Source organism: Schistocerca gregaria, chromosome 3 (genome assembly GCF_023897955.1).
Source record: "Schistocerca gregaria isolate iqSchGreg1 chromosome 3, iqSchGreg1.2, whole genome shotgun sequence".
Classification (NCBI taxonomy): domain Eukaryota; kingdom Metazoa; phylum Arthropoda; class Insecta; order Orthoptera; family Acrididae; genus Schistocerca; species Schistocerca gregaria.
In genome coordinates, this window is record NC_064922.1 from 651,962,889 (window position 1) to 651,986,738 (window position 23,850).

The 23,850-nt window shown below is 42.3% G+C and overlaps 1 protein-coding gene across 6 annotated transcripts in view; it reads right to left on the reverse strand.

Annotated features, from left to right (window-relative positions):
* LOC126356100 (glycerol-3-phosphate acyltransferase 1, mitochondrial) overlaps positions 1 to 23,850 on the reverse strand; it is a 387,533-nt gene that overhangs the window by 98,652 nt on the left and 265,031 nt on the right. For all 6 annotated transcript variants that reach the window (XM_050006796.1, XM_050006798.1, XM_050006795.1 and 3 more), the window contains one exon: positions 8,906 to 9,146. In XM_050006796.1, coding sequence (XP_049862753.1) covers positions 8,906 to 9,146 — 241 coding nt within the window. The remainder of the gene's footprint in view (positions 1 to 8,905; positions 9,147 to 23,850) is intronic.

The following is a 23,850-nucleotide window of genomic DNA, read 5'->3' on the forward strand; positions in this document are numbered from 1 at the left end:
CACCCAGATATTCTACGAAAAGTTTTTATGTTTGACAATGCATGTTTGAGGCTGGATTTTCTTTTAATGACGCCTAAAGACACAGAAGTTTTAAGGTATGTTATTCCACAGGATAATATAAGTATTTCTCTATGGTTGTCAGTATGTGCAGTATTACAATTTGTATTTGTTTTCCAGCTTTATAGCACTTGATAGTTGGATAACACAAGGTTGAAACATGTTGCGATAAAAATATTACTCATTTGACAACTGGTGGCATAAGATTCTCAGTTCATAACAAAACTATACGATGGCTTCACAACAGATAACATGGAACATACCAAGCCAGGCTCATGCTGTGTATATGTGTAAAAAGGCTGCTCAAGAGTGGAGAATCTACAAGGTATGTTCAAATGTGTAAGAAATCTTGAAATCTTATGGGACTTAACTGCTAAAGTCATCAGTCCCTAAGCTTACACACTACTTAACCTAAATTATCCTAAGGACACACACACACACACACCCACACACACACACACAGACACACACACACACACAGGCCCGAGGGAGGACTTGAACCTCCGCCAGGACCAGCCGCACAGTCCATGACTGCAGCACCTTAGACCGCTCAGCTAATCCTGCACGGCTCTACAAGGTATGAAAATTATTACTTCCAGCAAGGAAATATGTGAGGACATGCCCAGTCATCATGGTCTTTGTTTAAAATTATGAAAATGAAGGACATGAGGCAAATGAGAAAGAAATTTTAAATTAAGATTTAAAGAGCATAATAATAAAAACAATGGTTCATCAGCAGTGATTAAGCACCTCAAGAACGAGCAACATTTGTTGGGTAACATCACAGACAGCATGTAGGTACTGCACTTTGAGAGTAAAGGACAGTTGTCAAATTTTGTTTGGATGAAGATGAGATAGTGGATGTAATATCCTGAGAAGTATTTGACAGAGCACTGATAGATTTAAGTGACAGCAAGGCCATGGATTGGTTGGTTGGGTGTGGGATTGAAAGGACCAGACTGCTAAGGTCATCGGTCCCTTGTTCCACGATAAAATCACACGAAATAAAAACTGTCAGTCGTTAAAAACGGAGAACTGAGACAAGGGACGACACAATACAAGAAGGACAGACAAAGACCAGACAAACGGAACTAAAATCACACTGAGTGTGAAGGTGGTTGGCCGACCATGAAAATAAGGAAAAGCCAACCACCAAATGACATTAAAACCCACAGTTTAAAACCACAGGCCAAAGGCCCAAGTCAATACAGGAAATAAAAGGACAAACACTCAAATCATACGAGAAAAACCCCCTGCCCGAATAAAACTCAACACGAGGTCCGCCACAGCAACGTCATCACATAAAAGGGCAGGGAGGGTATCAGGCAGCGCAAACGTCTGCCTGAGTCCTGTTAAAAGCGGGCAGTCCACCAAAATGTGGACCACCGTCAGAGCTGCCCCGCAGCGACATAGCGGTGGGTCCTCCCGGCGTAACAAATGGCCGTGCGTCAGCCACGTGTGGCCAACGCGCAGCCAGCAGAGGACGACAGAGTCCTTCCGAGAGGCCCGCATGGAGGAGCGCCACACACCGGTCGTCTCCTTCACCGCCCGAAGTTTGTTGGGCGTGGGCAGGGTGCGCCACTCGTCACCCCAGGCACCAAGCACTTTCTGGCGCAAAAGCGACAGGAGATCACACTCCATAAGGCCGAGTTCCAGAGCCGGTGAACTCACTGCCTGTTTAGCCAGCGTGTCAACCCGCTCATTGCCCGGGATGCCGACATGACCTGGGGTCCAAACAAAGACCACGGAGCGGCCGCAACGGGCAAGAGCGTGGAGCGACTCGTGGATGGCCATCACCAGACGGGAACGAGGAAAGCACTGGTCAAGAGCTCGTAAACCACTCAGGGAGTCACTACAGATGACAAAGGACTCACCTGAGCGGGAGCGGATATACTCTAGGGCGCGATAGATGGCAACCAACTCGGCAGTGTATACACTGTTCCCGGGTGCCAGCGACCGTTGCTCACAATGATCCTCTAGAGTAAGAGCATAACCAGTGCGACCAGAGACCATCGAACCGTCGGTATAGGCCACGGCAGATCCGGGAAACTCGGCAAGGAGAGAAACAAAGCGGCGGCGGAGGGCCGGAGGAGGGACCGAGTCTTTCGGACCCTGTGCCAAATCCAGCCGAACGCATGGTCGGCGCACACACCAAGGGGGCAGACGGAGATTGGCCCGGAAAACAGGCGGGAGAGGAAAAAACTCAATCCCACACAGTAGAGCCCGGACGCGAACCGCGATCGTACACCCTGACCGGGGCCGCCTGTCTGGAAGATGGACGATCGAGTGCGGGAACAGGAGACGGTAGTTGGGATGCCCTGGCAAGCTACAAATGTGGGCACTATAAGCGGCCAGAAGTCGGTTGCGCCGGATCCGCAATGGAGGAACACCAGCCTCCACAAGTAAGCTGTCAACAGGGCTTGTCCGAAATGCTCCTGTGGCGAGTCGGATCCCGCAGTGATGGATGGGATCCAGCAATTGCAACGCTGATGGCGATGCCGAACCATAAGCCACACACCCATAATCAAGGCGGGACTGGATCAGCGCTTGATACAGACGGAGAAGGGTGGACCGATCGGCACCCCACCCGGTGTGGCTAAGGCAACGGAGAGCGTTTAAATGCCGCCAGCATGTTTGTTTAAGCTGCCTAATATGAGGCAGCCAAGTCAACCGGGCATCAAATACCAGTCCCAAGAACCGATGCGTCTCTACGACACCGTCAAGGTAAAGGCGTGGCTCAGGGTGAACCGTGCGACGCCGGCAGAAATGCATAACGCAGGTCTTAGTGGCCGAAAACTGGAAGCCGTGCGCTACAGCCCACGACTGCGCCTTGCGGATAGCGCCCTGCAGCTGGCGCTCAGCAACTGCAATGCCAGCGGAGCTGTAGTAGAGGCAGAAGTAGTCTGCATACAACGAAGCTGCGACGGACGATCCCACCGCCTCAGCGAGCCCATTGATCGCAATTAAAAACAGGGAGACACTGAGGACAGACCCCTGTGGGACCCTGTTCTCCTGGACCCGGGAGGAACTATGGGACGCAGCAACTTGCACGCGGAAGGAACGAGACGACAGAAAATTCTGAATAAAAATCGGGAGCGGGCCCCTAAGACCCCACCCATGAAGTGTGGCCAGGATGTGATATCGCCAAGTCGTATCGTACGCCTTCCGCATGTCGAAGAAGACGGCAACCAGATGTTGGCGGCGTGCAAAGGCTGTACGGACGGCAGCCTCTAGGGAGACCAGATTATCGACGGCAGAGCGGCCTTTACGGTTCCCACCCTGAGACGGAGCCAGAAGGCCTCGAGACTCGAGGAGCCAACTCAACCTCTGGCTCACCATACGTTCTAGCAACTTGCAAAGAACGTTGGTGAGGCTTATGGGGCGGCAGCTGTCCACCTCCAGCGGGTTCTTGCCAGGTTTCAACACGGGGAGGACGATGCTTTCTCGCCATTGAGACGGGAACACACCCTCAACCCAGATGCGGTTGAAAACATCTAGGAGACGTCGCTGGCAATTCACAGAGAGGTGTTTCAGCATCTGGCTGTGGATGCGGTCTGGCCCAGGAGCCGTATCAGGGCAAGCAGATAGTGCACTCTGGAATTCCCAGTCGCTGAAAGGAGCATTGTACGACTCCGCGTGGCGCGTGTGAAAGGAAAGCCTCCAACTTTCCAACCGCTCTTTCCGGGAGCGGAAGGCCAGTGGGTAATTCGTAGATGCGGAACACTGAGCAAAATGCGCTGCTAACCGGTCCGCAATCATGTCGGAGTCAGTACACACCACTCCATTCAGCGAAAGCCCAGGGACAGAGACAGGCGGCCGATAGCCATGGAGTCGCCTAATCTTAGCCCAAACCTGCGATGCAGAGGTACGGACGCCAATGGTGGAAACATACCGTTCCCAGCACTCCTGCTTCCGTTGGTGAATAAGGCGTCGGGCACGGGCACGGAGCTGTTTAAAAACGATGAGGTTCTCCAAGGACGGGTGCCGCTTATGGCGTTGAAGAGCCCGCCGGCGATCTCTAATCGCCTCTGCGATCTCGGGCGCCCACCAAGGCACAGTCCTCCGCCGAGGGGACCCGGATGAACAGGGAATCGCAGATGCCGCCGCAGAAACGATGCCGGTGGTGACCGACTGAACCACCGCATCAATGGTGTCAGGGGAAGGAGGTGCGATAGTGGCGAGAGAGGAGAACAAGCCCCAATCAGCCTTATTCAGAGCCCATCTGGAGGGGCGTTCAGAAGAGTGACGCTGTGGTAGTGACAGAAAGATGGGGAAATGGTCACTACCACATAAGTCGTCATGGACACTCCAGTGGATGGATGGTGAAAGTCCGGGGCTGCAGATAGAAAGGTCGATGGCCGAAAATGTGCCATGGACTACGCTGAAATGTGTCGGCTCTCCCGTGTTTAAGAGGCAGAGGTCAAGCTGCGAGAGAAGAGTCTCGACATCTCTACCCCGGCCAGTAATCGCGGCGCTACCCCACAGGGGGTTATGGGCGTTAAAGTCGCCCAGTAACACAAAAGGAGGAGGCAGTTGTGCTATCAATGCGGCCAACACATGACGCGAGACATCACCATCTGGCGGAAGATACAAACTGCAGACAGTAATAGGCTGAGGCGTCCACATCCTTACAGCGACAGCCTCTAAAGATGTGTGAAGAGGTACACATTCGCTGTAGACAGAGTTAAGGATGTAGACGCAGACTCCTCCAGATACCCTCTCATAAGCTGCCCGGTTCTTGTAATAACCCCGATACCCACGTAGGGCAGGGGTCCGCATTGCCGGAAACCAAGTTTCCTGTAGGGCAATGCAGAGGAAAGGGTGACTGCTGATGAGTTGGCGAAGCTCAGCAAGGTGGTGGAAAAAAGCGCTGCAGTTCCACTGGAGTATCGCTTTGTCCATGTCCGAAAAAGGCGTGAAGGGGCCGAGGAGGCAGATCACGCCACTGGGTCACCTGCTGCCACCGATGGAGGACCAGTACAATCTGCTTCCATGGTGTCTGAGGGTCCGGCGAGATCCAGGTCCTCAGCGGACGCCCGGATCTCCACCTTATCCTCGGACGCAGAGCCTTTAGGGAGCAGTGGGGTGGATGCCACCGCGTGGTCCTTGGCCTTAGAGGTCTTCTTCTTCGTCTTGTCTCTCTGGTCCTTGGGTTTCATTGGCTGGGAGGGCTCCAGCGAGTCAGTCTCCGGGACGGAGGAGGAGCGGGAAGCCCTGCGATCAGCCGCTGGTCTGCTTTTCTTCCATTGGCTGACGTCACCCTTCCCAGAGGCGGAAACCTGGGAAGGAAGGGACCCAAGGGACCCTTTCCGTGCTATTCGAGCCGGGGAAGTTTGAGGCTTCCCCAGCTTAGAAGTGGGGACTGATGTCCCCGATGGTTGGGGGGTTGCTGCTCCTGAGGCAGGTAGTGCAGGAGCAGCAGGGAGTGAAGTGCCCCCCACCATCAAGGGGGCAGGTGTAGCATTCCGGCTCTGAGAGGTGGCAGTCTGAGGGAGAGCTAATGGGGCCATAACAGTAGTAGCCGCGGCGTAAGAGGCAGTCATTCGAACAGGATGGAGGCATTCGAACTTCTGCCTGGCCTCAGTGTGCGTCAGACGGTCCAGGGTCTTATACTCCATGATTTTGCGCTCTTTCTGGAAGATCCTGCAGTCCGGCGAGCAAGGAGAGTGGTGCTCTCCGCAGTTTACACAGATGGGAGGCGGAGCACATGGAGTACTGAGATGTGATGGGCGTCCACAATCTCGACATGTGAGGCTGGAAGTACAGCGGGAAGCCATATGCCCAAACTTCCAGCACTTAAAGCACCGCATCGGGGGAGGGATATATGGCTTGACGTCACAACGATAGACCATCACCTTGACCTTCTCAGGTAAGGTATCACCCTCGAAGGCCAAAATGAAGGCACCGGTGGCAACCTACTTATCCCTTGGACCACGATGTACGCGCCGGACGAAGTGAACACCTCGCCGCTCTAAATTGGCGCGAAGCTCGTCATCGGACTGCAATAGAAGGTCCCGATGGAATATTATGCCCTGGACCATATTAAGACTCTTGTGGGGCGTGATTGTAACCGGAACATCCCCCAGCTTGTTACAATCGAGTAACGGCGGGACTGGGCGGAGGACGCCGATTTGATTAAAACCGAGCCCGAGCGCATTTTGGACAAGCCCTCCACCACCCCGAACTTGACCTCTAAGTGCTCGACGAAGAACTGAGGCTTCATGGATGTAAAGGATTCACCATCAGCTCTCGTACACACCAGGTAGCGGGGCGAGTATGGTTCGCAGGCATCCTTAGTCTTTCGTTCCTCCCATGGTGTAGCCAGGGAGGGGAACGATTTGGGGTCATATGTAGTTGCGTTGTATTGAGCCCTGGAACGCTCAGAGACTGCTGGCGGCTGGCCGCCAGCAAGAGATGATGTACCACGCTTCATTGCGGGTCATCCGCCCTGATGCCACCTACTCCGACCAAGGGCCCTCCCCACTGGCGCCACCCAGCCTCAGCAACAACCACCTGGCAGGATGGCCATTGCCGGGAGTCCCAATGCCCCAAGGAGATAGGCATCTACTCCTTGGCATACGTGGGGAGTTAACAGCGCTGGCATCAGTGGAGTTAACAGCGCTGGCATCAGCAGAGCGATCCCTGTGTAGTCAGGGGGCTACAACCAACAGGGTACATGGCGGCCCCACCACAACGGACTGGCTACCGTGCTGGATTTTAAGTGATGTAGTCCAATATCGTCATTGGCGCATAAAGCGACACAGCATAGCAGACTGCAATAAACTGCACCCAAGAACAAATCCACGCCCAAGAGATGGTAGGTGAGCGGGACTGCTAAGCGATGACGACAAACCTGGCTAGAGATGGTAATGCATGATGGACACATCGCTCCTTGTAAGGCGCCCTTCCCCAATCGGCTCGCTCTTCGGAAAATTTAGAAGGATGGAGGTCAAACCCGTAAGGGGACCATCTCACAAGGCCAAAACGTTTGAGACTCCTTTTAGTCGCCTCTTACGACAGGCAGGAATACCGTGGGCCTATTCTTACCCCCGAACCCACAAGGGGGAAGGCCATGGAGTAGACAACTTCCCCTCAGAATTGTTGAGATCCTCAGAAAAACCAACTATGACAAACTGTTGTACACACTATGTGGGATATATAACACAGCTGAAACGCTCTAACATACTTCAAGATTAATGTAATAATTTAGTATCAAAGAAGGGAGGTGTTGACAGATGTGAATATTACTGAACTCTCAGTTAAATGAGTTATGGCTGCAAAATACTTAATAAGAGTTTTCTAAAATGTTGACTAAGACATATTCTTTGAAATTTGGAAGTTACCAGGGATAAAATACAGGGCGTAAAATGTTTTGTATAGAAATCAGACTTCAGTTACGAGAGATGAGAGGGATTTTGAATCCAATATAATAACTTCTTCATGCTGACTATCTAGCTTAGGCTTCACTTTACTCTGTCTCACCCCCATACTACAATGTCATAAATGGTGACAAACACACCAGATGATGGATCTTTTCTTTTGACTACATTTTCAAATTCACCCATCATTTTGATGAACAAGGATAATACAATAGTTCACTACCTTTCATACACAATTATCCCTTAATGAAAGTATATGTCCACCAAAATAAAAACATTTAATTAACATTCAAATCAGTGAGAGAGAGAGAGAGAGAGAAGAGAACCATACTCCAGTAGGTATATAAAAATAGAGGCATATTCAAATGCAATATTGTGCCAAAATTTCACAAGATCATTCGGAGACTCAAAATTTTGAACACATGTACAATTACATCATTATTTATATAGGTGAAAGCATTCTTTTGTACAAGATCGTAAACCTCCAAAGCTTTTCAGTGTTTCTTTTGAAATTATGACACAACATTGCATTCGAATAGGTGCTTGTTTTTATAGCTGATGTGACACCTGGGGTTCACGGACATCTTGTACGGTTCTGCTTTGAACATCGAGCATGAACCAGGCACACCATGCATCATTGACGCATTGTACTGCAGTTCCGTCTCAAACATCAAGCATGAATCAACTGTACGCCAGCTGTGCCACATGCTGTCAGCATACTGAATCATAGTTTTGCAATGCCAGAACCACCACCGACTGTTGACATGCCTCCAAGTGCACTGATTAATACGGTCAAGGTAAAGCCACTATCATTGTGGCACTAAATCCCAGTCTTGTGGTTTGTACAGCTCGAGCATGTGTGTGCTCTAGCTAACGTCATCACTGATGAAACCAAGTACAGTTATGTTGTCGCTGTGTTAAACAAAAACATGGCTGTGGGAGTACAGGGGATTTTAACTTTACTACCAAGCACCGACCAGTACTCTACCATCAAGAATACCTTAAGCAAGTGAAATTAGATAGCAGGATGATGCGCACTGCCAATCTTATAATATTCATGTAAAATGCCTAGTTCTAAATCACAGTATCAATGAAACCTGGGAGGCCTCACAACATTAATTCTGCCCAAAAATGTAACAGATTAAAAGTGTGTGCAGAACAGGGACAAGGGCAGTGCTGTCACTAATGTTACAGAGACAGACCAAATATTTCTGTCTTTCTGAGGATCATCGAAACTACTCTATGCACTTCTGGATGATGAGGCTTCACTAAAATGTAATTTCTATGTTTGTATAACAATCACATCTGAGTTTTTATGAATTTCAAATGCTGAAAGAAATTTTTGGTCATATTACTTGACACAAGATATTTACTAAAGCTGAAACATTTCATTTGCAAGCTATTTACTGAACACCTCTTTCACAAGCTAAGATGCAACTACAAAATTTATGCTTCAACTATGAACTTACCGAATAAGATATGCCTGGCAATACTCTCTACCAGCAACCTATGTTCTTCATCAACAAAGTCTGTACCATAAAGTGAAGTACTTGATGGAGCCGAATGGAAATTTTTGTTGCATTCTATGGTCAAGTTGTTTGCATTACCATCACTTGGACTCAGGTACTGATTATATGTGTTATCTCCAATGTTGTCAGAAAAGAATTTTGTTTTCTGCTTGTTAAGTGATTGGAATGACTGCACAAGTTCCTGCAACAGCACATGTTGTAAACACTCCAACAAATATTAAGTGTTCATTACTAATTAATGAAAAATAGCTCCCGTGTACTAGACAAACTGTGTAAATGAAATAACAATGAATTAGTGCATATTTCTAGTTACAAATATATTTTGAAATATAACTTCATCCAAACCTTGCTTCAGCCAAAAATTGTACCAAAGCAGGTATAATACAACAGGTCCATGTACAAAACATTTTTGATATTGACATTACAGGAACATGGTTATTGGGATAAAAATCGAACAAAAATAATTAAATCATGAGGAAAAAAAACTGTGCTGAATGTGGAAACAATTTTGTGGAAACTAAACATGCTTAAAGTCTTTACATGAGTCAATTTGACAAGTTTCACTACATTCTAAAGTTGATTTATACATGTGTAACTTACACATAACACTAAATATTTAGAAAGATACTGAATTTCAACCAACAGTTCACCTGAATAGATGGCCATTGCCAAACAGTGGGAAAAAATAGAGTTGACAACACACTGTGACAAGTCACTGTTGAGCACATCATCCTGAACTTCAATAGTCACTTTGCAACTCATTTCAAGTGGATCTCCATATCAATACCAGCTCCTCAGAATTATGCAGAGGACAATTTTCTTTACAATACATCATTCAGTCCCACAATGCTCCCAACTATATTTCGCTAGCCTTTGTCCCACACCCATGATTACTGCTGCCTTCATTCCCCTCGCTCCACCTCATCGATCTATACACACTCTCCCTCCTCTACAGTCTCTCTCTTCTTCTGTCCTGTCTCCCCCATCCAATCCACCACTTCTCCACTTCATAATGCACTATATTCAACCCCTCATGTCTGCATCAAAACAAGATCATCAGTGTTATATTCCTACCCCATTCCCTTACTGCCTCTACTTCCCATCCACATCCACTCTTATCTCTGTCTCTCTATGCCTTCCTCTCCTACCTGCTTTCTTTATCCCATCTACTGTCTCACCAAAGTAAACCCAAGCCTATCTGCAGCACCACTAGAAGAATGCAGCAGAGAGAGAGAGAGAGAGAGAGAGAGAGAGAGAGAGAGAGAGAGAGAGAGAGAGAGAGCACTGTATTAGTTAACTCTGCAAAATTATATACAGCCTTTGGTTATCTTTACTCTTCCTGTTATTTACATTAATTTGAAAGAATGTGACACATGGGCACAGCTTTTCAACTGTATATTAAATTTTCTACAGAGATGTTAGCAGTTCTGCCTTGAGTCAGCCCTGAATATTGTTCATTTTCCCCATATCATCATTATATGAGAAAACTGTCCCCATACTGGCATCCAAGTACCAATACTTACATGACTATTAAAAAAAAAAAAAAAAACAGGATACTGCAAGCAAACAAGTATTTCTGTAGGCCTACCACTATCAACACTATGGAGATGACTTGTTTTCTCACATTGTTGTGGCTGGTATGACACTTTATATCCTACACCAACGCAAAATCAAAAACAAGTCAATGTAGCGATGGCATTGAATTTAGCCAAACAACGTTATAAAATTAAGCAATCTTCTTTCTCAAGTAAAACATAATGGCTGCCGTTTTCTGGGAAGGAAAGGGTGTTGTTTTCATTGATTTCGACAATTACAGCTGTCATACTCTGCGAAATTCTCACTAATCTGATATGTGGCATCCAAAATCAACAGACTGGGAAATTATTACCTTATACAGCCCAGTCAATGAGGGCTTCTATATTTCAGTACTGTTACAGCTGCTTCAACATGAAATACATTTTTATTATTCTGTACAGTCCAACTTATGTAATTCTGGAACATTTTGATAAAGTTACTCTATCTAAGTCTAATTATTTATTTCATTTTTTTAGTTGCTAAAATTTCTGTACAAAGAGATTGGTTTCCAGAAATTAAATTCTCAAACAATGGTCATGGTTCACCTACATACTCTCAGCCTTTAATTCCCATTGTTTATATCACATTTGTGGCTGCATTCAATTTATTTGCAGTGTTCCATTAAGTTTAAGTTTTCTTTTATTAAGGGATTTATTCCCCACAAAGAAAAACAAATGCACCATCATAGACTACATAAGTAAGAGTATTTTCAATGTTTTTCAACAATTTTGCAATATTTTTATTTCTTTTTGCAAGTTAACTATGGTTTTTCAAAATACCCTACACAAGTTACAATAGTTACTGTAACTATCAAAGATGTGTACTACAGAGGAAGAAGAAGAGGAATTGAAATGACAAGTTAGATTTAAAGTGTTGAGAATGACTGTGTAAAATGAAACCACAATATTAAAACTGACACTTCTCTAGTGTTACAGTGTTAATGTAAATAGCGAGAAAAGCACAATGTGATGGCTCTATCATCAAAAAGGTTCTATGTGGGAACATCTGTGCAACATTAGGTGCTAACCAGGCACATCAGTGGTGTTCACAGTATTCTATGGGGCTTTGTTCAATGCAGTAAATAATGAAGCAGGCAAAAAGGAATACAAACGTCTCAAAAATGAGATCGACAGGATGTGCAAAATGGCTAAGCAGGCATGGCTAGATGACAAATTTAAGAATGTAGAGGATTATCTCACTAGGGGTAAGATAGATACTGCCTACAGGAAAATTAAAGAGACTTTTGGAGAAAAGAGAATCACTTGTATGAATATCAAGAGCTCAGATGGAAAACCAGTACTAAGCAAAGAAGGGAAAGCAGAAAGGTGGAAGGAGTATATAAAGAGCGATGTACTTGAGGGCAATGTTATAGAAATGGAAGAGGATGTAGATGAAGATGAAATGGGAGATATCATACTGCGTGAAGAGTTCGATAGCGCACTGAAAGGCCTAAGTCGAAACAAGGCCCCGGGAGTAGACAACATTCCATTAGAACTACTGACGGACTTGGGTGAGCCAGTCATGACAAAACTCTGCCATCTGGTGAGCAAACTGTATGAGACAGGCGAAATACCCTCAGACTTCAAGAAGAATATAATAATTCCAATCCCAAAGAAAGTAGGCGTTGACAGATGTGAAAATTACCGAACTATCAGTTTAATAAGTCACGGCTGCAAAATACTAACGCGAATTCTTTACAGACGAATGGAAAAACTAGTAGAAACCGACCTCTGGGAAGATCAGTTTGGATTCCGTAGAAATACAGGAACACATGAGGCAATACTGACCCTACGACTTATTTTAGTAGCTAGCGTTTGTAGACTTAGAGAAAGCTTTTGCCAATGCTGACTGGAATACTCTCTTTCAAATTCTGAAAGTGGCAGGTGTAAAATACAGGGAGTGAAAGGCTATTTACAATTTGTACAGAAATCATATCGCAGTTATAAGAGTCAAGGGACATGAAAGGGAAACAGTGGTTGGGAAGAGAGTGAGACAGGGTTGTAGCCTCTCCCCGATGTTATTCAATCTGTATATTGAGCAAGCAGTAAAGGAAACAAAAGAGAAATTTGGAATAGGTATTAAAATCCATGGAGAAGAAATGAAAACTTTGAGGTTCGCCAATGACATTGTAATTCTGTCAGAGACAGCAAAGGACTTGGAAGAGCAGTTAAATGGAATGGACAGTGTCTTGAAAGGAGGATATAAAATGAACATCAACAAAGCAAACGAGGATAATGGAATGTAGTCAAATTAAGTCGGGTGATGCTGAGGGAATTAGATTAGGAAATGAGACATTTAAAGTAGTAAAGGAGTTTTGCTATTTGGGGAGCAAAATAACTGATGATGTTCGAAGTAGAGAAGATATAAAATGTAGACTGGCAATGGCAAGGGGAAGCGTTTCTGAAGAAGAGAAATTTGTTAACATCAAGTGTAGATTTAAGTATTAGGAAGTCGTTTCTGAAAGTATTTGTATGGAGTATAGCCATGTATGGAAGTGAAACATGGATGATAAATAGTTTGGACAAGAAGAGAATAGAAGCTTTCGAAATGTGGTGCTACAGAAGAATGCTGAAGATTAGATGGATAGATCACATAACGGATGTTGAGGTACTGAATAGAATTGGGGAGAAGAGGAGTTTATGGCACAACTTTTCTAGAAGAAGGGATCGGTTGGTAGGACATGTTCTGAGACATCGAGGGATCACCAATTTAGTATTGGAGGGCAGAGTGGAGGGTAAAAATCGTAGAGGGAGACCAAGAGATGAATACACTAAGCAGATTCAGAAGGACGTAGGCTGCAGTACGTACTGGGAGATGAAGAAGCTTGCACAGGATAGGATATCAACAAATATGAACTTTAAAGTACTGCCAACAGATACATAACAATGTAGAAAATACTAGCCCGGCTTTTGGAATTGTTATTTCTTTCTTCATGGACAGAAATAAAGCTGCTGGGGAAGGGAAGAAAGGAGTGACCCCACATGTGTTTTCCCTTCTTCCCAAGGTCTGCCCCCTATCCTCCCCAAAGGAGGCACTAACAGCCAAAAACTAGGACAGTTTTCTGTATTTTTATATGTGATTTTCGGCAGTAAAGCAAGCTTTGAATCCTGGTTAATGCAGACTCGAGCGTAGACACATAACCAAAAAATGCAAATAATCCAAAATAAACATGTCTTTATTGTAAACTGCTATTTTATTGTATTTACAAAACATGTTACATGTCACACCTAAAAGTCCACAACATTACTGTACTATATGTGATACTGGAAACTGGCAGATTTATCACAAAAAACATCAGCTGCTTCTTTGTTAGCACCAAGTTTCTTGCCCTGAACAGCTATTTCTTGAATTTTGCAGCTATGTTTAAATTGAGTCACCCATACTGAGGGGCTGTCAAGTTTGCTTTCAATCTTTAGAATTTCATGGAACTTCCCCGTTTTCACCATTAATGCGAGGCTTGATGGCAGAACTCCTGCCTTCTTCTGCTGTTTCATCTATTTTCACATAAGTTAAAATTTTCAGGCACTTACACTTTGACTGTCTGGCTTGGATATTAGCTTTGGTAGTTCAACAGTTTTTTTTTTTTTTTTTTTTTTTTTTTTTTTTTGTCAGAATGATGCCTTTGCTCTGTCTGTCATTTTTCTACCCCATCTAATTCAGCAACAATGAAAAATATCAGTTAATAATCACTGTCAGTAGTGATCCGCTACAGAAGCTATTTTTGAGATTTGTCAGTGGCCAGAGAAGTATGATCAACACTGCATTTCTTCTGGCAATGTTTAACAGTATGTTTTCCATTTCATTCCAACACAAAGCAAGAATTCTGAAGGGAAATGTCCCAGAAGAAAACCTAAATCGTCTTCTTTTAATCTCAGCTTTTAAGAAGTGGCAATTATTATTCTTCAGATTGTACAGATATGCCTAGGCAAACTTATACAATAAGTCAGCCATGGACAGATTAAAAGGACACAGTTTCTGTTATTTCCTGAAGCTGAAATGGAAAACAAGGAAAAATGTTTCAAGAACGCTCAAGAACAGGATTGGGGCCTGCATTATCTTCAGGCACTAAAACATTCATCACAAGCATAACAGTGTATTCTAAACGAAAATATTCATTCTATTAATCACGGATACTTCAGGTTTTGTTTTATATTTTTCCAAAAGTAGCTGAACTCTGCACAGATAACCTGCAAACCATGTCATCTGCACACAGGTAAGTGGGACTTCACTGTAATTAGAATTTTGCTTCTTGAAAAGTCAGCCTTGGCCATCCCTTTTGTCTTGCTGTTAATTTCATTTAGCTTCAGATTGCATCAGTTATAGTTGCATGCAGATTTTTTTAAATTGTATAAACCTTAACAAGATCTGGGGAGTAGTAAAATGGATCTTCAGTTACTATTTATTTATACTGGGCCCTGGCTGAAGGGAAAGAGCAGATAATTTGACTGCCCCAGACCAAACTCTTCCAAAAACTTCAAGGTGCACTTTCTACTATAAGGCTGAGCTTTTGCTTTAATGTAGTTTTCCAGCAAAAATTTTCCTTTTCTATCTCTTTCCTTGGTTGTGCCCACTTGCCTCCTTCCTTTCCTTCTAGATAATTTGTTTTGTAATTAAAAACCATTTTTATTCTTCATCACTATATTTTTAATGTGTCAGATAACATGATAACAGGATGTATGGGATTTTTTCCCTACAAAAATTATAAGTAATTTTACAACCCATTGTATGTTTGATGTTTTCTCACATATTTAGAATTCAACATGGATAAGGCTATCTAACCTTACAACAGAGACAAACAATACAATTAATGTAGTTTGAGACTGTCAGTGAAGTTGATGAAAACATTGGCTTCCAGAAAGAATAGCCAAAGGAATCCAAACTTACACGGTGTGTACCAAACAATGCCAGAGGTAGGTTTTTAAGACGGCAGACAACTAGTGCACATATGGGTCCAGTAAGGCTCTCTTTTGGGTGACTAAAACAGTCCTTGTTGCATCAAGTTTAGCCGAGCTATCAAATGAAGTGAAAATGAGAAAACAAGTGCCATTATACCTTGTCAGCATTGTACGATGTAATATCAGTATGTGAGTAAATTTGAATGGGTTTCAATGAATAGGGTGAGAAACATAGGTTTTATACAGTGGAGCCTGTGCAACGGAGAGTGCCCTACAGGGAATATACATAGACAATAAAAGAAAATTCCCAGATTTTTCTCTGATTTCCCATTTAAAAATGCACTTTTTCCTGGGTGAAAATCCATTATACCCTGGGTACAAGTACAATTTTTTCTGTGTTTAGTGACAATATACTTTCCATTGGAACTATAAACTGTATCAATCTTTTGAATGATAAAGGTTTTATACACTGACGTAGAACTTCCTACCACTTTAGGGAACAAAATCCAGCATGCGTTTTGGAATGATCTTTAATGTGCAGCACATGTATACTGCATATTTTAGTATTACAAAAATATAAATATGAATTCAACCAAATATAGCATTGCAGCTTCTGAAGTACTGAAATTGAGACTGTGTTGTGCAATGTGCTTTTGTCGCCAATCATAGATCATGTCACAACATCTCACCTGCCAATGACAACAAATATACAGAGCACAGGACTTGTGATGATGACAGCCAAAAGCAACATCACTGTTAAGTAGTGTGAACATACAAGTATGAAAAGGTAATGGTTTAAATTAATATACATACAGTATAGTTACAAGAAAGGGGGGGGGGGCAGGGGCAGGGGCAGGGGCAGGGGCAGGGAGAGGGAGAGGGTGTAGCTAGGCAGGATCCTAAGAACACAACTTAGATTGCACCAGCTGAGCATTTCTGACAAGAACGACTACAAATTTCATGGGTTACCTGGTTGAATATGTATTCTGTTTAGCACTTCATCTTTTCCATAGAAAATAACTACACTTTTTGACAAGTGGCGGTCCTTTTTGCCAAGTGGCTGGTCCTCATAGTGTAAAGTTATGAATGAAAATCAAATGCTCCGTGATTTGAAGAAAAATCATCCTCACATGAAACATAATTCATTTGTGTAAAAGGAAATTTACTCTGAAAGTAATGCTACTCAAACCACCATTTTTAATATTTTTCTGCAACCTGTTAGAAATGTGAACAGTTGTGACAGCATGCTTGTCGAAAACAGTTTGTTGGTATGAAGCATTGCATAGTCTTCATCCTAAAGCATTTGACACAATTTGCTGTCGGCTAACATCTGTGTGTGCACTGAGTCATAATTACCGCATTTTTTTTGGAACTAAAGTTTTATTTTGGTGTTATTATCTTATTTGTTTTATTGCTGCAGCATTATTCTGAAATAAAGATCCAAAATGAAATTCTTTGTTAGACTATCAGTTCTTACAAGTCAAAATTATAAAAATTTAACTGAAAACCAAAACAATAAAAAATTACCAGGATTTTCCCAGATTTCTCACAGTGCATACACCCTGTATACATAATAACAAAACAAATACTGGAGAACATAATATGACTGCAACACTGGACGACAACCAGCTTTTGTCTGCATGGCTGTAGTGGACCGTACAGTTTTATTCATTGTGCTGCCTCAATGATGGACACTGCAGTGGTTGTAGACCTGCCTGTGTCACACACACACACCACGTACAGTTCTACAACTCTTCATCAATTATGTAACAGAATGTACCTAATTTACATGCATTTCAGTAACATTTATGCTTTACGGTGATGTAATATGCACAAAAGTTAGAATATTTTAGTCATAAAAGAATATTTCAGGCCAACAAATAGTATTACTGAATCCACTTTTGTACAACACTTTAACAATTATTGTCTTCATATGCTGTCAGAGGTGTTTTTTTTTTTTTTTTTTTTTTTTTTTTTTTTTTTTTTTTTTAATGAACTCACTGCCTTAATAGCAACCGGACTGTCAGATAATAAGAGGCACATATCACACTACTGAAAGTCATGCTCAGTTCTCATCATTCAACATGTACTGTCTTTTAAGTAAATATTTCTCTACACATTCACTACCTTTGTGCTTCATGACTTTTTTTTTATTCAGGTACCATGAAAAACAGAAAATGTCTGCCAGATCAAAAGCCTCTCTCAATGTTCAGCAAACCCACATTCACTCATTAACACAATGTGGTCTGTAGATCTTGTTTCAAAGGAGAGCTCTTCGTTCGCCAGGTACAAGTCTTTCTATTTGATGCCACTTCGGCAACTTGCACATCAATGGAAGTGAAATGATGATGATTAGGACAACACAACACCCAGTCCCTGAGCGGAGAAAAATCTCCGACTCAGCCGGGAATCGAACCCGGGCCCTTAGGATTGACATTCTGTCGCACTGACCACTCAGCTCCCGGGGCGGACAAAGAGCCCTCATACATATGTAATGACTCAATAATTAATTAACAGAAAGGCATAGTAACCACAAGTAGCATCTGCATAATACACTAATAACTAGGTGTAATTAATGTTAGTCTGCTTATTCATTACAAAGGGTGTCATTTGTGCTCTGAATGTACAAATGGTATTTGATGGACTGTATTTTACTGAACATTATGATGCAGATTTTTTTTTGTTTCACTACTGGGAGTGACACTAAGTGGATGCTTGTGTCTTCAGACCCTCGTTTATTAATCTGAGACACATATTGGTAATGTTACAGAATATTCCCTGTATTACCAATGTCTTCCCACATGAGTGAAGGCAGATTCAGACCGTCGTTTATTAATCTGTGACTGATATTGGTAATGTTACAGAAAATTCCCTGTATTACCAATGTCTTCCCACATGAGTGAAGGCAGATGAATATACGAGGGTTGAATGAAAAGTAATGCCTCCACCTTCATTAATTGGGTTTGGATGGTAATATTTTAATAAATCAAATGCAGAAATAATCCTTAGGATGTGATCTTTAATTACCAATATTCACTTTTCCACTTAATCACCAGCCAATTGGATACATTTTTGCCAACGATGAACAAGTTTTCTGAAGTCATCACATAAGAAGTTGACACTTTCTTTCTACAACCAAAGTCTCATAGTTCTCTCGACATCTTCACCAGAAGCATAATTATGACCCCGCAGATCGTCTTTCATTATGGGGAACAGATGGAATTCAGTTGGTGCTAAACCTGGACTGTATGGAGTATGCTGTAAGGTGGTGAGATTCTGTCTCTGAAGTTCTGCTGTGGTGGCACATGAAGTGTGTGGTTTGCCAAGCAAAGCAATAATGTGACACACAAATTCGTGTGAAATGCCAATTGTGCTTGCAATTTGTCTCCGAGTGACACGACAATCATCCTGAATCAATCTGTCATCATTTTGCTCATGAAAGTTGGTGGTTGATGTCACAGGACATCCAACTCTTTGTCACGCACGTCAGATGTTCCCGCCTCAACATCTTTAAACTTACTCACCCAACAGCGCACAGTACTAACATCAACACAATCACCACAAACTGCTTTCATTCTCTGATGAATCTCCTTTGGGAAGACACCTTCTACTGTCAAGAGTTCGATGACTGCATGTTGCTTAAATCGCATTGACCGACCATCTGTGCAGTGTTCCATACTTTACACTGTAACAACACAACTATTCAATGCTAAGGCTTCCTGCCAACTGGAGCTGTAGAGAAGAGGCTACGGAACAAGCCAGTAGCTGCTGCATACTAATGCTGCCAACTGTTGAAAAGTTACAAAGGTAGAGGCATTACTTTTAAGTCAGCCTTCGAATATAAGTTTATTTCAACATATTTTTTAAATATGTATATCAAACTATTAAAAGGATTTGCATGTTTTTCTGCTTTGTGTTGAGCATATGAATTCAAGACAGTGTAGCCTGGAGTTCTTCTGTGAATTAGGTAATAGCTATGTTTTTGTTGACAGTTGGCACCACAGACGAGATACCCACTGTACTATTAAGCGTCTCGTTGCACTTTATTGTCACAAATGTATGAAAGTATCTAATGAAATATGTATTATTTTGAGTGTGAACTCAGAAACAGTTTTGCTTTGATGAATTTATAGATCTTGGATGAGATCTCATATTGTGCATTATTGTAGTTGTACCAATAAGAAATAAAATGATCCCAGTGATGAAAAACAATTAAAAATAAATTTGGAGCTGGAATATTTTGTTTTGTCCAACAATACCTTGTGAAAAACATCAAGACTAGAAATCTATTTATATACAGTATATGACAAAAAACAATAATTCAAATATAGCATGCAATGGAAAATCCAGGCTGGAATAATGGCAATATTATGAAAAGAATAGATTGTTACTCATCACATAGAGAAGATGCCGAGTCGTAGGTAGGCACAACAAAAAGACTGTTATGCATTTGAACTTAGAAAACTGACACACAATTGTGGAAAAAATAGATTACTAATCACTATAAAGATGATATAATGAGTTGCAGACAGGCACATTAAACTTTCGGCAAACGTCTTCATCATAGTAAAACACACACACACACACACTCTCACACACGACCACTATCGTATATACTCGAATCTAAGCGCACTTGAATCTAAGCCGCACCTGAAAAATGTGACTCAAAACCAAGGAAAAAATTTTTCTCGAATCTAAGTTGCACTTGAAATTCCAGACTTAAAATTCAAGGGGAGAAAAAAAGTTTTTGGCCGCACCTCCAAATTAAAGCAAAGTTGGTCCATTGCAATTTGTTGTTGTTGTCGTCTTCAGTCCTGAGACTGGTTTGATGTAGCTCTCCATGCTACTCTATCCTGTGCAAGCTTCTTCATCTCCCAGTACCTACTGCAACCTACATCCTTCTGAATCTGCTTAGTGTATTCATCTCTTGGTCTCCCTCTACGATGTTTACCTTCCACGCTGCCCTCCAATGCTAAATTTGTGATCCCTTGACGCCTCAAAACATGTCCTACCAACCGATCCCTTCTTCTAGTCAAGTTGTGCCACAAACTTCTCTTAGTTACGTGATCTATCCACCTTATCTTCAGCATTCTTCTGTAGCACCACATTTCGAAAGCTTCTATTCTCTTCTTGTCCAAACTAGTTATCGTCCATGTTTCACTTCCATACATGGCTACACTCCATACAAATACTTTCAGAAAAGACTTCCTCACACTTAAATCTATATTCGATGTTAACAAATTTCTCTTCTTCAGGAACGCTTTCCTTGCCATTGGCAGTCTACATTTTATATCCTCTCTACTTCGACCATCATCAGTTATTTTACTTCCTAAATAGCAAAACTCTTTTACTACTTTCAGTGTCTCATTTCCTAATCTAATTCCCTCAGCATAACCCGATTTAATTTGACTACATTCCATTATCCTCGTTTTGCTTTTGTTGATGTTCATCTTATATCCTCCTTTCAAGACACTGTCCATTCCGTTCAACTGCTCTTCCAAGTCCTTTGCCATCTCTGACAGAATTACAATGTCATCGGCGAACCTCAAAGTTTTTACTTCTTCTCCATGAATTTTAATACCTATTCCAAATTTTTCTTTTGTTTCCTTCACTGCTTGCTCAATATACAGATTGAATAACATCGGGGAGAGACTGCAACCCTGTCTCACTCCCTTCCCAACCACTGCTTCCCTTTCATGTCCCTCGATTCTTATAACTGCCATCTGGTTTCTGTACAAATTGTAAATAGCCTTTCGCTCCCTGTATTTTACCCCTGCTACCTCCAGAATTTGAAAGAGAATATTCCAATCAACATTGTCAAAATCTTTCTCTAAGTCTACAAATGCTAGAAACATAGGTTTGCCCTTCCTTAATCTAGCTTATAAGATAAGTCATAGGGACAGTATTGCCTCACGTGTTCCAACATTTCGACGGAATCCAAACTGATCTTCCCCGAGGTCCACATCTACCAGTTTTTCCATTCGTCTGTAAAGAATTCGCGTTAGTATTTCGCAGCTGTGACTTATTAAACTGATAGTTCGGTAATTTTCACAACTGTCAACACCTGCTTTCTTTGGGATTGGAATTATTATATTTTTCTTGAAGTCTGAGGGTATTTCGCCTGTATCATACATCTTGCTCACCAGCTGGTAGAGTTTTGTCATGACTGGCTCTTCCAAGGCCGTCAGTAGTTCTAATGGAATGTTGTCTACTCCGGGGGCCTTGTTTCGACTCAGGTCTTTCAGTGCTCTGTCAAACTCTTCACTCAGTATCGTATCTCCCATTTTGTCTTCATCTACATCCTCTTCCATTTCCATAATATTGTCCTGAAGTACGTCGCCCTTGTATAAACATTCTATATACTCCTTCCACCTTTCTGCCTTCCCTTCTTTGCTTAGAACTGGGTTGCCATCTGAGCTCTTGATATTCATACACGTGGTTCTCTTCTCTCCAAAGGTCTCTTTAATTTTCTTGTAGGCAGTATCTATCTTACCCTTAGTGAGATAAGCTTCTACATCCTTACATTTGTCCTCTAGCCATCCCTGCTTAGCCATTTTGCACTTCCTGTCGATCTCATTTTTGAGACGTTTGTATTCCTTTTTGCCTGCTTCATTTACTGCATTTTTATATTTTCTCCTTTCATCAATTAAATTCAATATTTCTTCTGTTACCCATGGATTTATAGCAGCCCTCGTCTTTTTACCAACTTTATCCTCTGCTGCCTTCACTACTTCATTCCTCAGAGCTACCCATTCTTCTTCTACTGTGTTTCTTTCCCCCTTTTCTATCAATTGTTCCCTTATACTCTCCTTGAAACTCTGTACAACCTCTGGTTCTTTCAGCTTATCCAGATCCCATGTCCTTAAATTCCCACCTTTTTGCAGTTTCTTCAGTTTTAACCTACAGGTCATAACCAATAGATTGTGGTCAGAGTCCACATCTGCCCCTGGAAATGTCCTACAATTTAAAACCTGATTCCTAAATCTCTGTCTTACCATTATATAATCTATCTGATACCTTTTAGTATCTCCAGGATTCTTCCATGTATACAACCTTCTTTTATGATTCTTGAACCAAGTGTTAGCTATGATTAAGTTATGCTCTGTGCATAATTCTACCAGACGGCTTCCTCTTTCATTTCTTAGCCCCAATCCATAATCACCTACTATGTTTCCTTCTCTCCCTTTTCCTACTGACGAATTCCAGTCACCCATGACTATTAAATTTTCGTCTCCCTTCACTACTTGAATAATTTCTTTTATCTCATCATACATTTCATCAATTTCTTCATCATCTGCAGAGCTAGTTGGCATATAAACTTGTACTACTGTAGTAGGCATGGGCTTTGTGTCTATCTTGGCCACAATAATGCGTTCACATTGTAATATGATACACAATTTAGGTCGAATGAATGACGATACAGCTACAGTAGTTTGGTTCGAGTTGTAAGCTTAGCAATTAAGCTTTACCGGGTAGCCATTGCTATGCGTCAGGCGCTCCATCCGTATTTATACGGGTACCCTTCCTTTTTCACATGCTTTGTCTGGTTTGAATTGATTGCTTATTTTTCTTTGATCTGATAAGTGCCGTTCTCTTTGTTATAGGTGTTTACGTCACTCTAAGCCGAAAATGCATTACTGTACTGTGCCATGCATTGTCGCATTCTGATAATGAGTGTTTACAGCCTGTCGCTGCTCTCGGGATGGCTTGCTTTTGTGCGCGCTACCGCCGCATTTAAAAAAAAGAGGAATTGTCTCATTAGCGAAACAATGGCAAGGGACTGCTATTTGTTATTACTTACACTGCTGCTTTCTTTGATAATGATCAACAAGAACCAAATAATAGACTGCGTATGATGGAAAATGTTCAGAACGAGAGTTTAGCAAAAATTTTTCTCCGTTTGAAAATCTTTGCAGACGCCTCTTTAGTACATTACATTCTGCACAGGAATTAGAGTCATCTTAGATTCAAAAATCTAGTCAATCGCCGTGCTTCGTTTCTGAGTGTATCACTATTAGGCATAAGAATAATATGAATATAAACATGACATGATATGTATATTCTTCCGCATTTGCCGTTGTCTCACTCTAGTTTTGTAGTTTATTAGGCAGACAGGATTTAAATGAGATAGCAGCAAATACGAAAAAATACATGGCAAAATGTTTATATTCGTATTATTCTTATGGTGAAGAGAATACTGCATGTGATTCACAATTCATAAAAGTTCCTATTAGCAACCATCTCTTCTCACAGATAGGAACAAATTCATAACATAGAGTTGGCCATATTGATAAACATCCCAAAGTCTTGCCAGTCGGATTTTCATAGTACATTGAAATGCTGCTACATTTGAAGGTGAACAATACAGAATTTGTATTCACTTTGTTGGATCATATATGAAAATGCAGTGGTCGA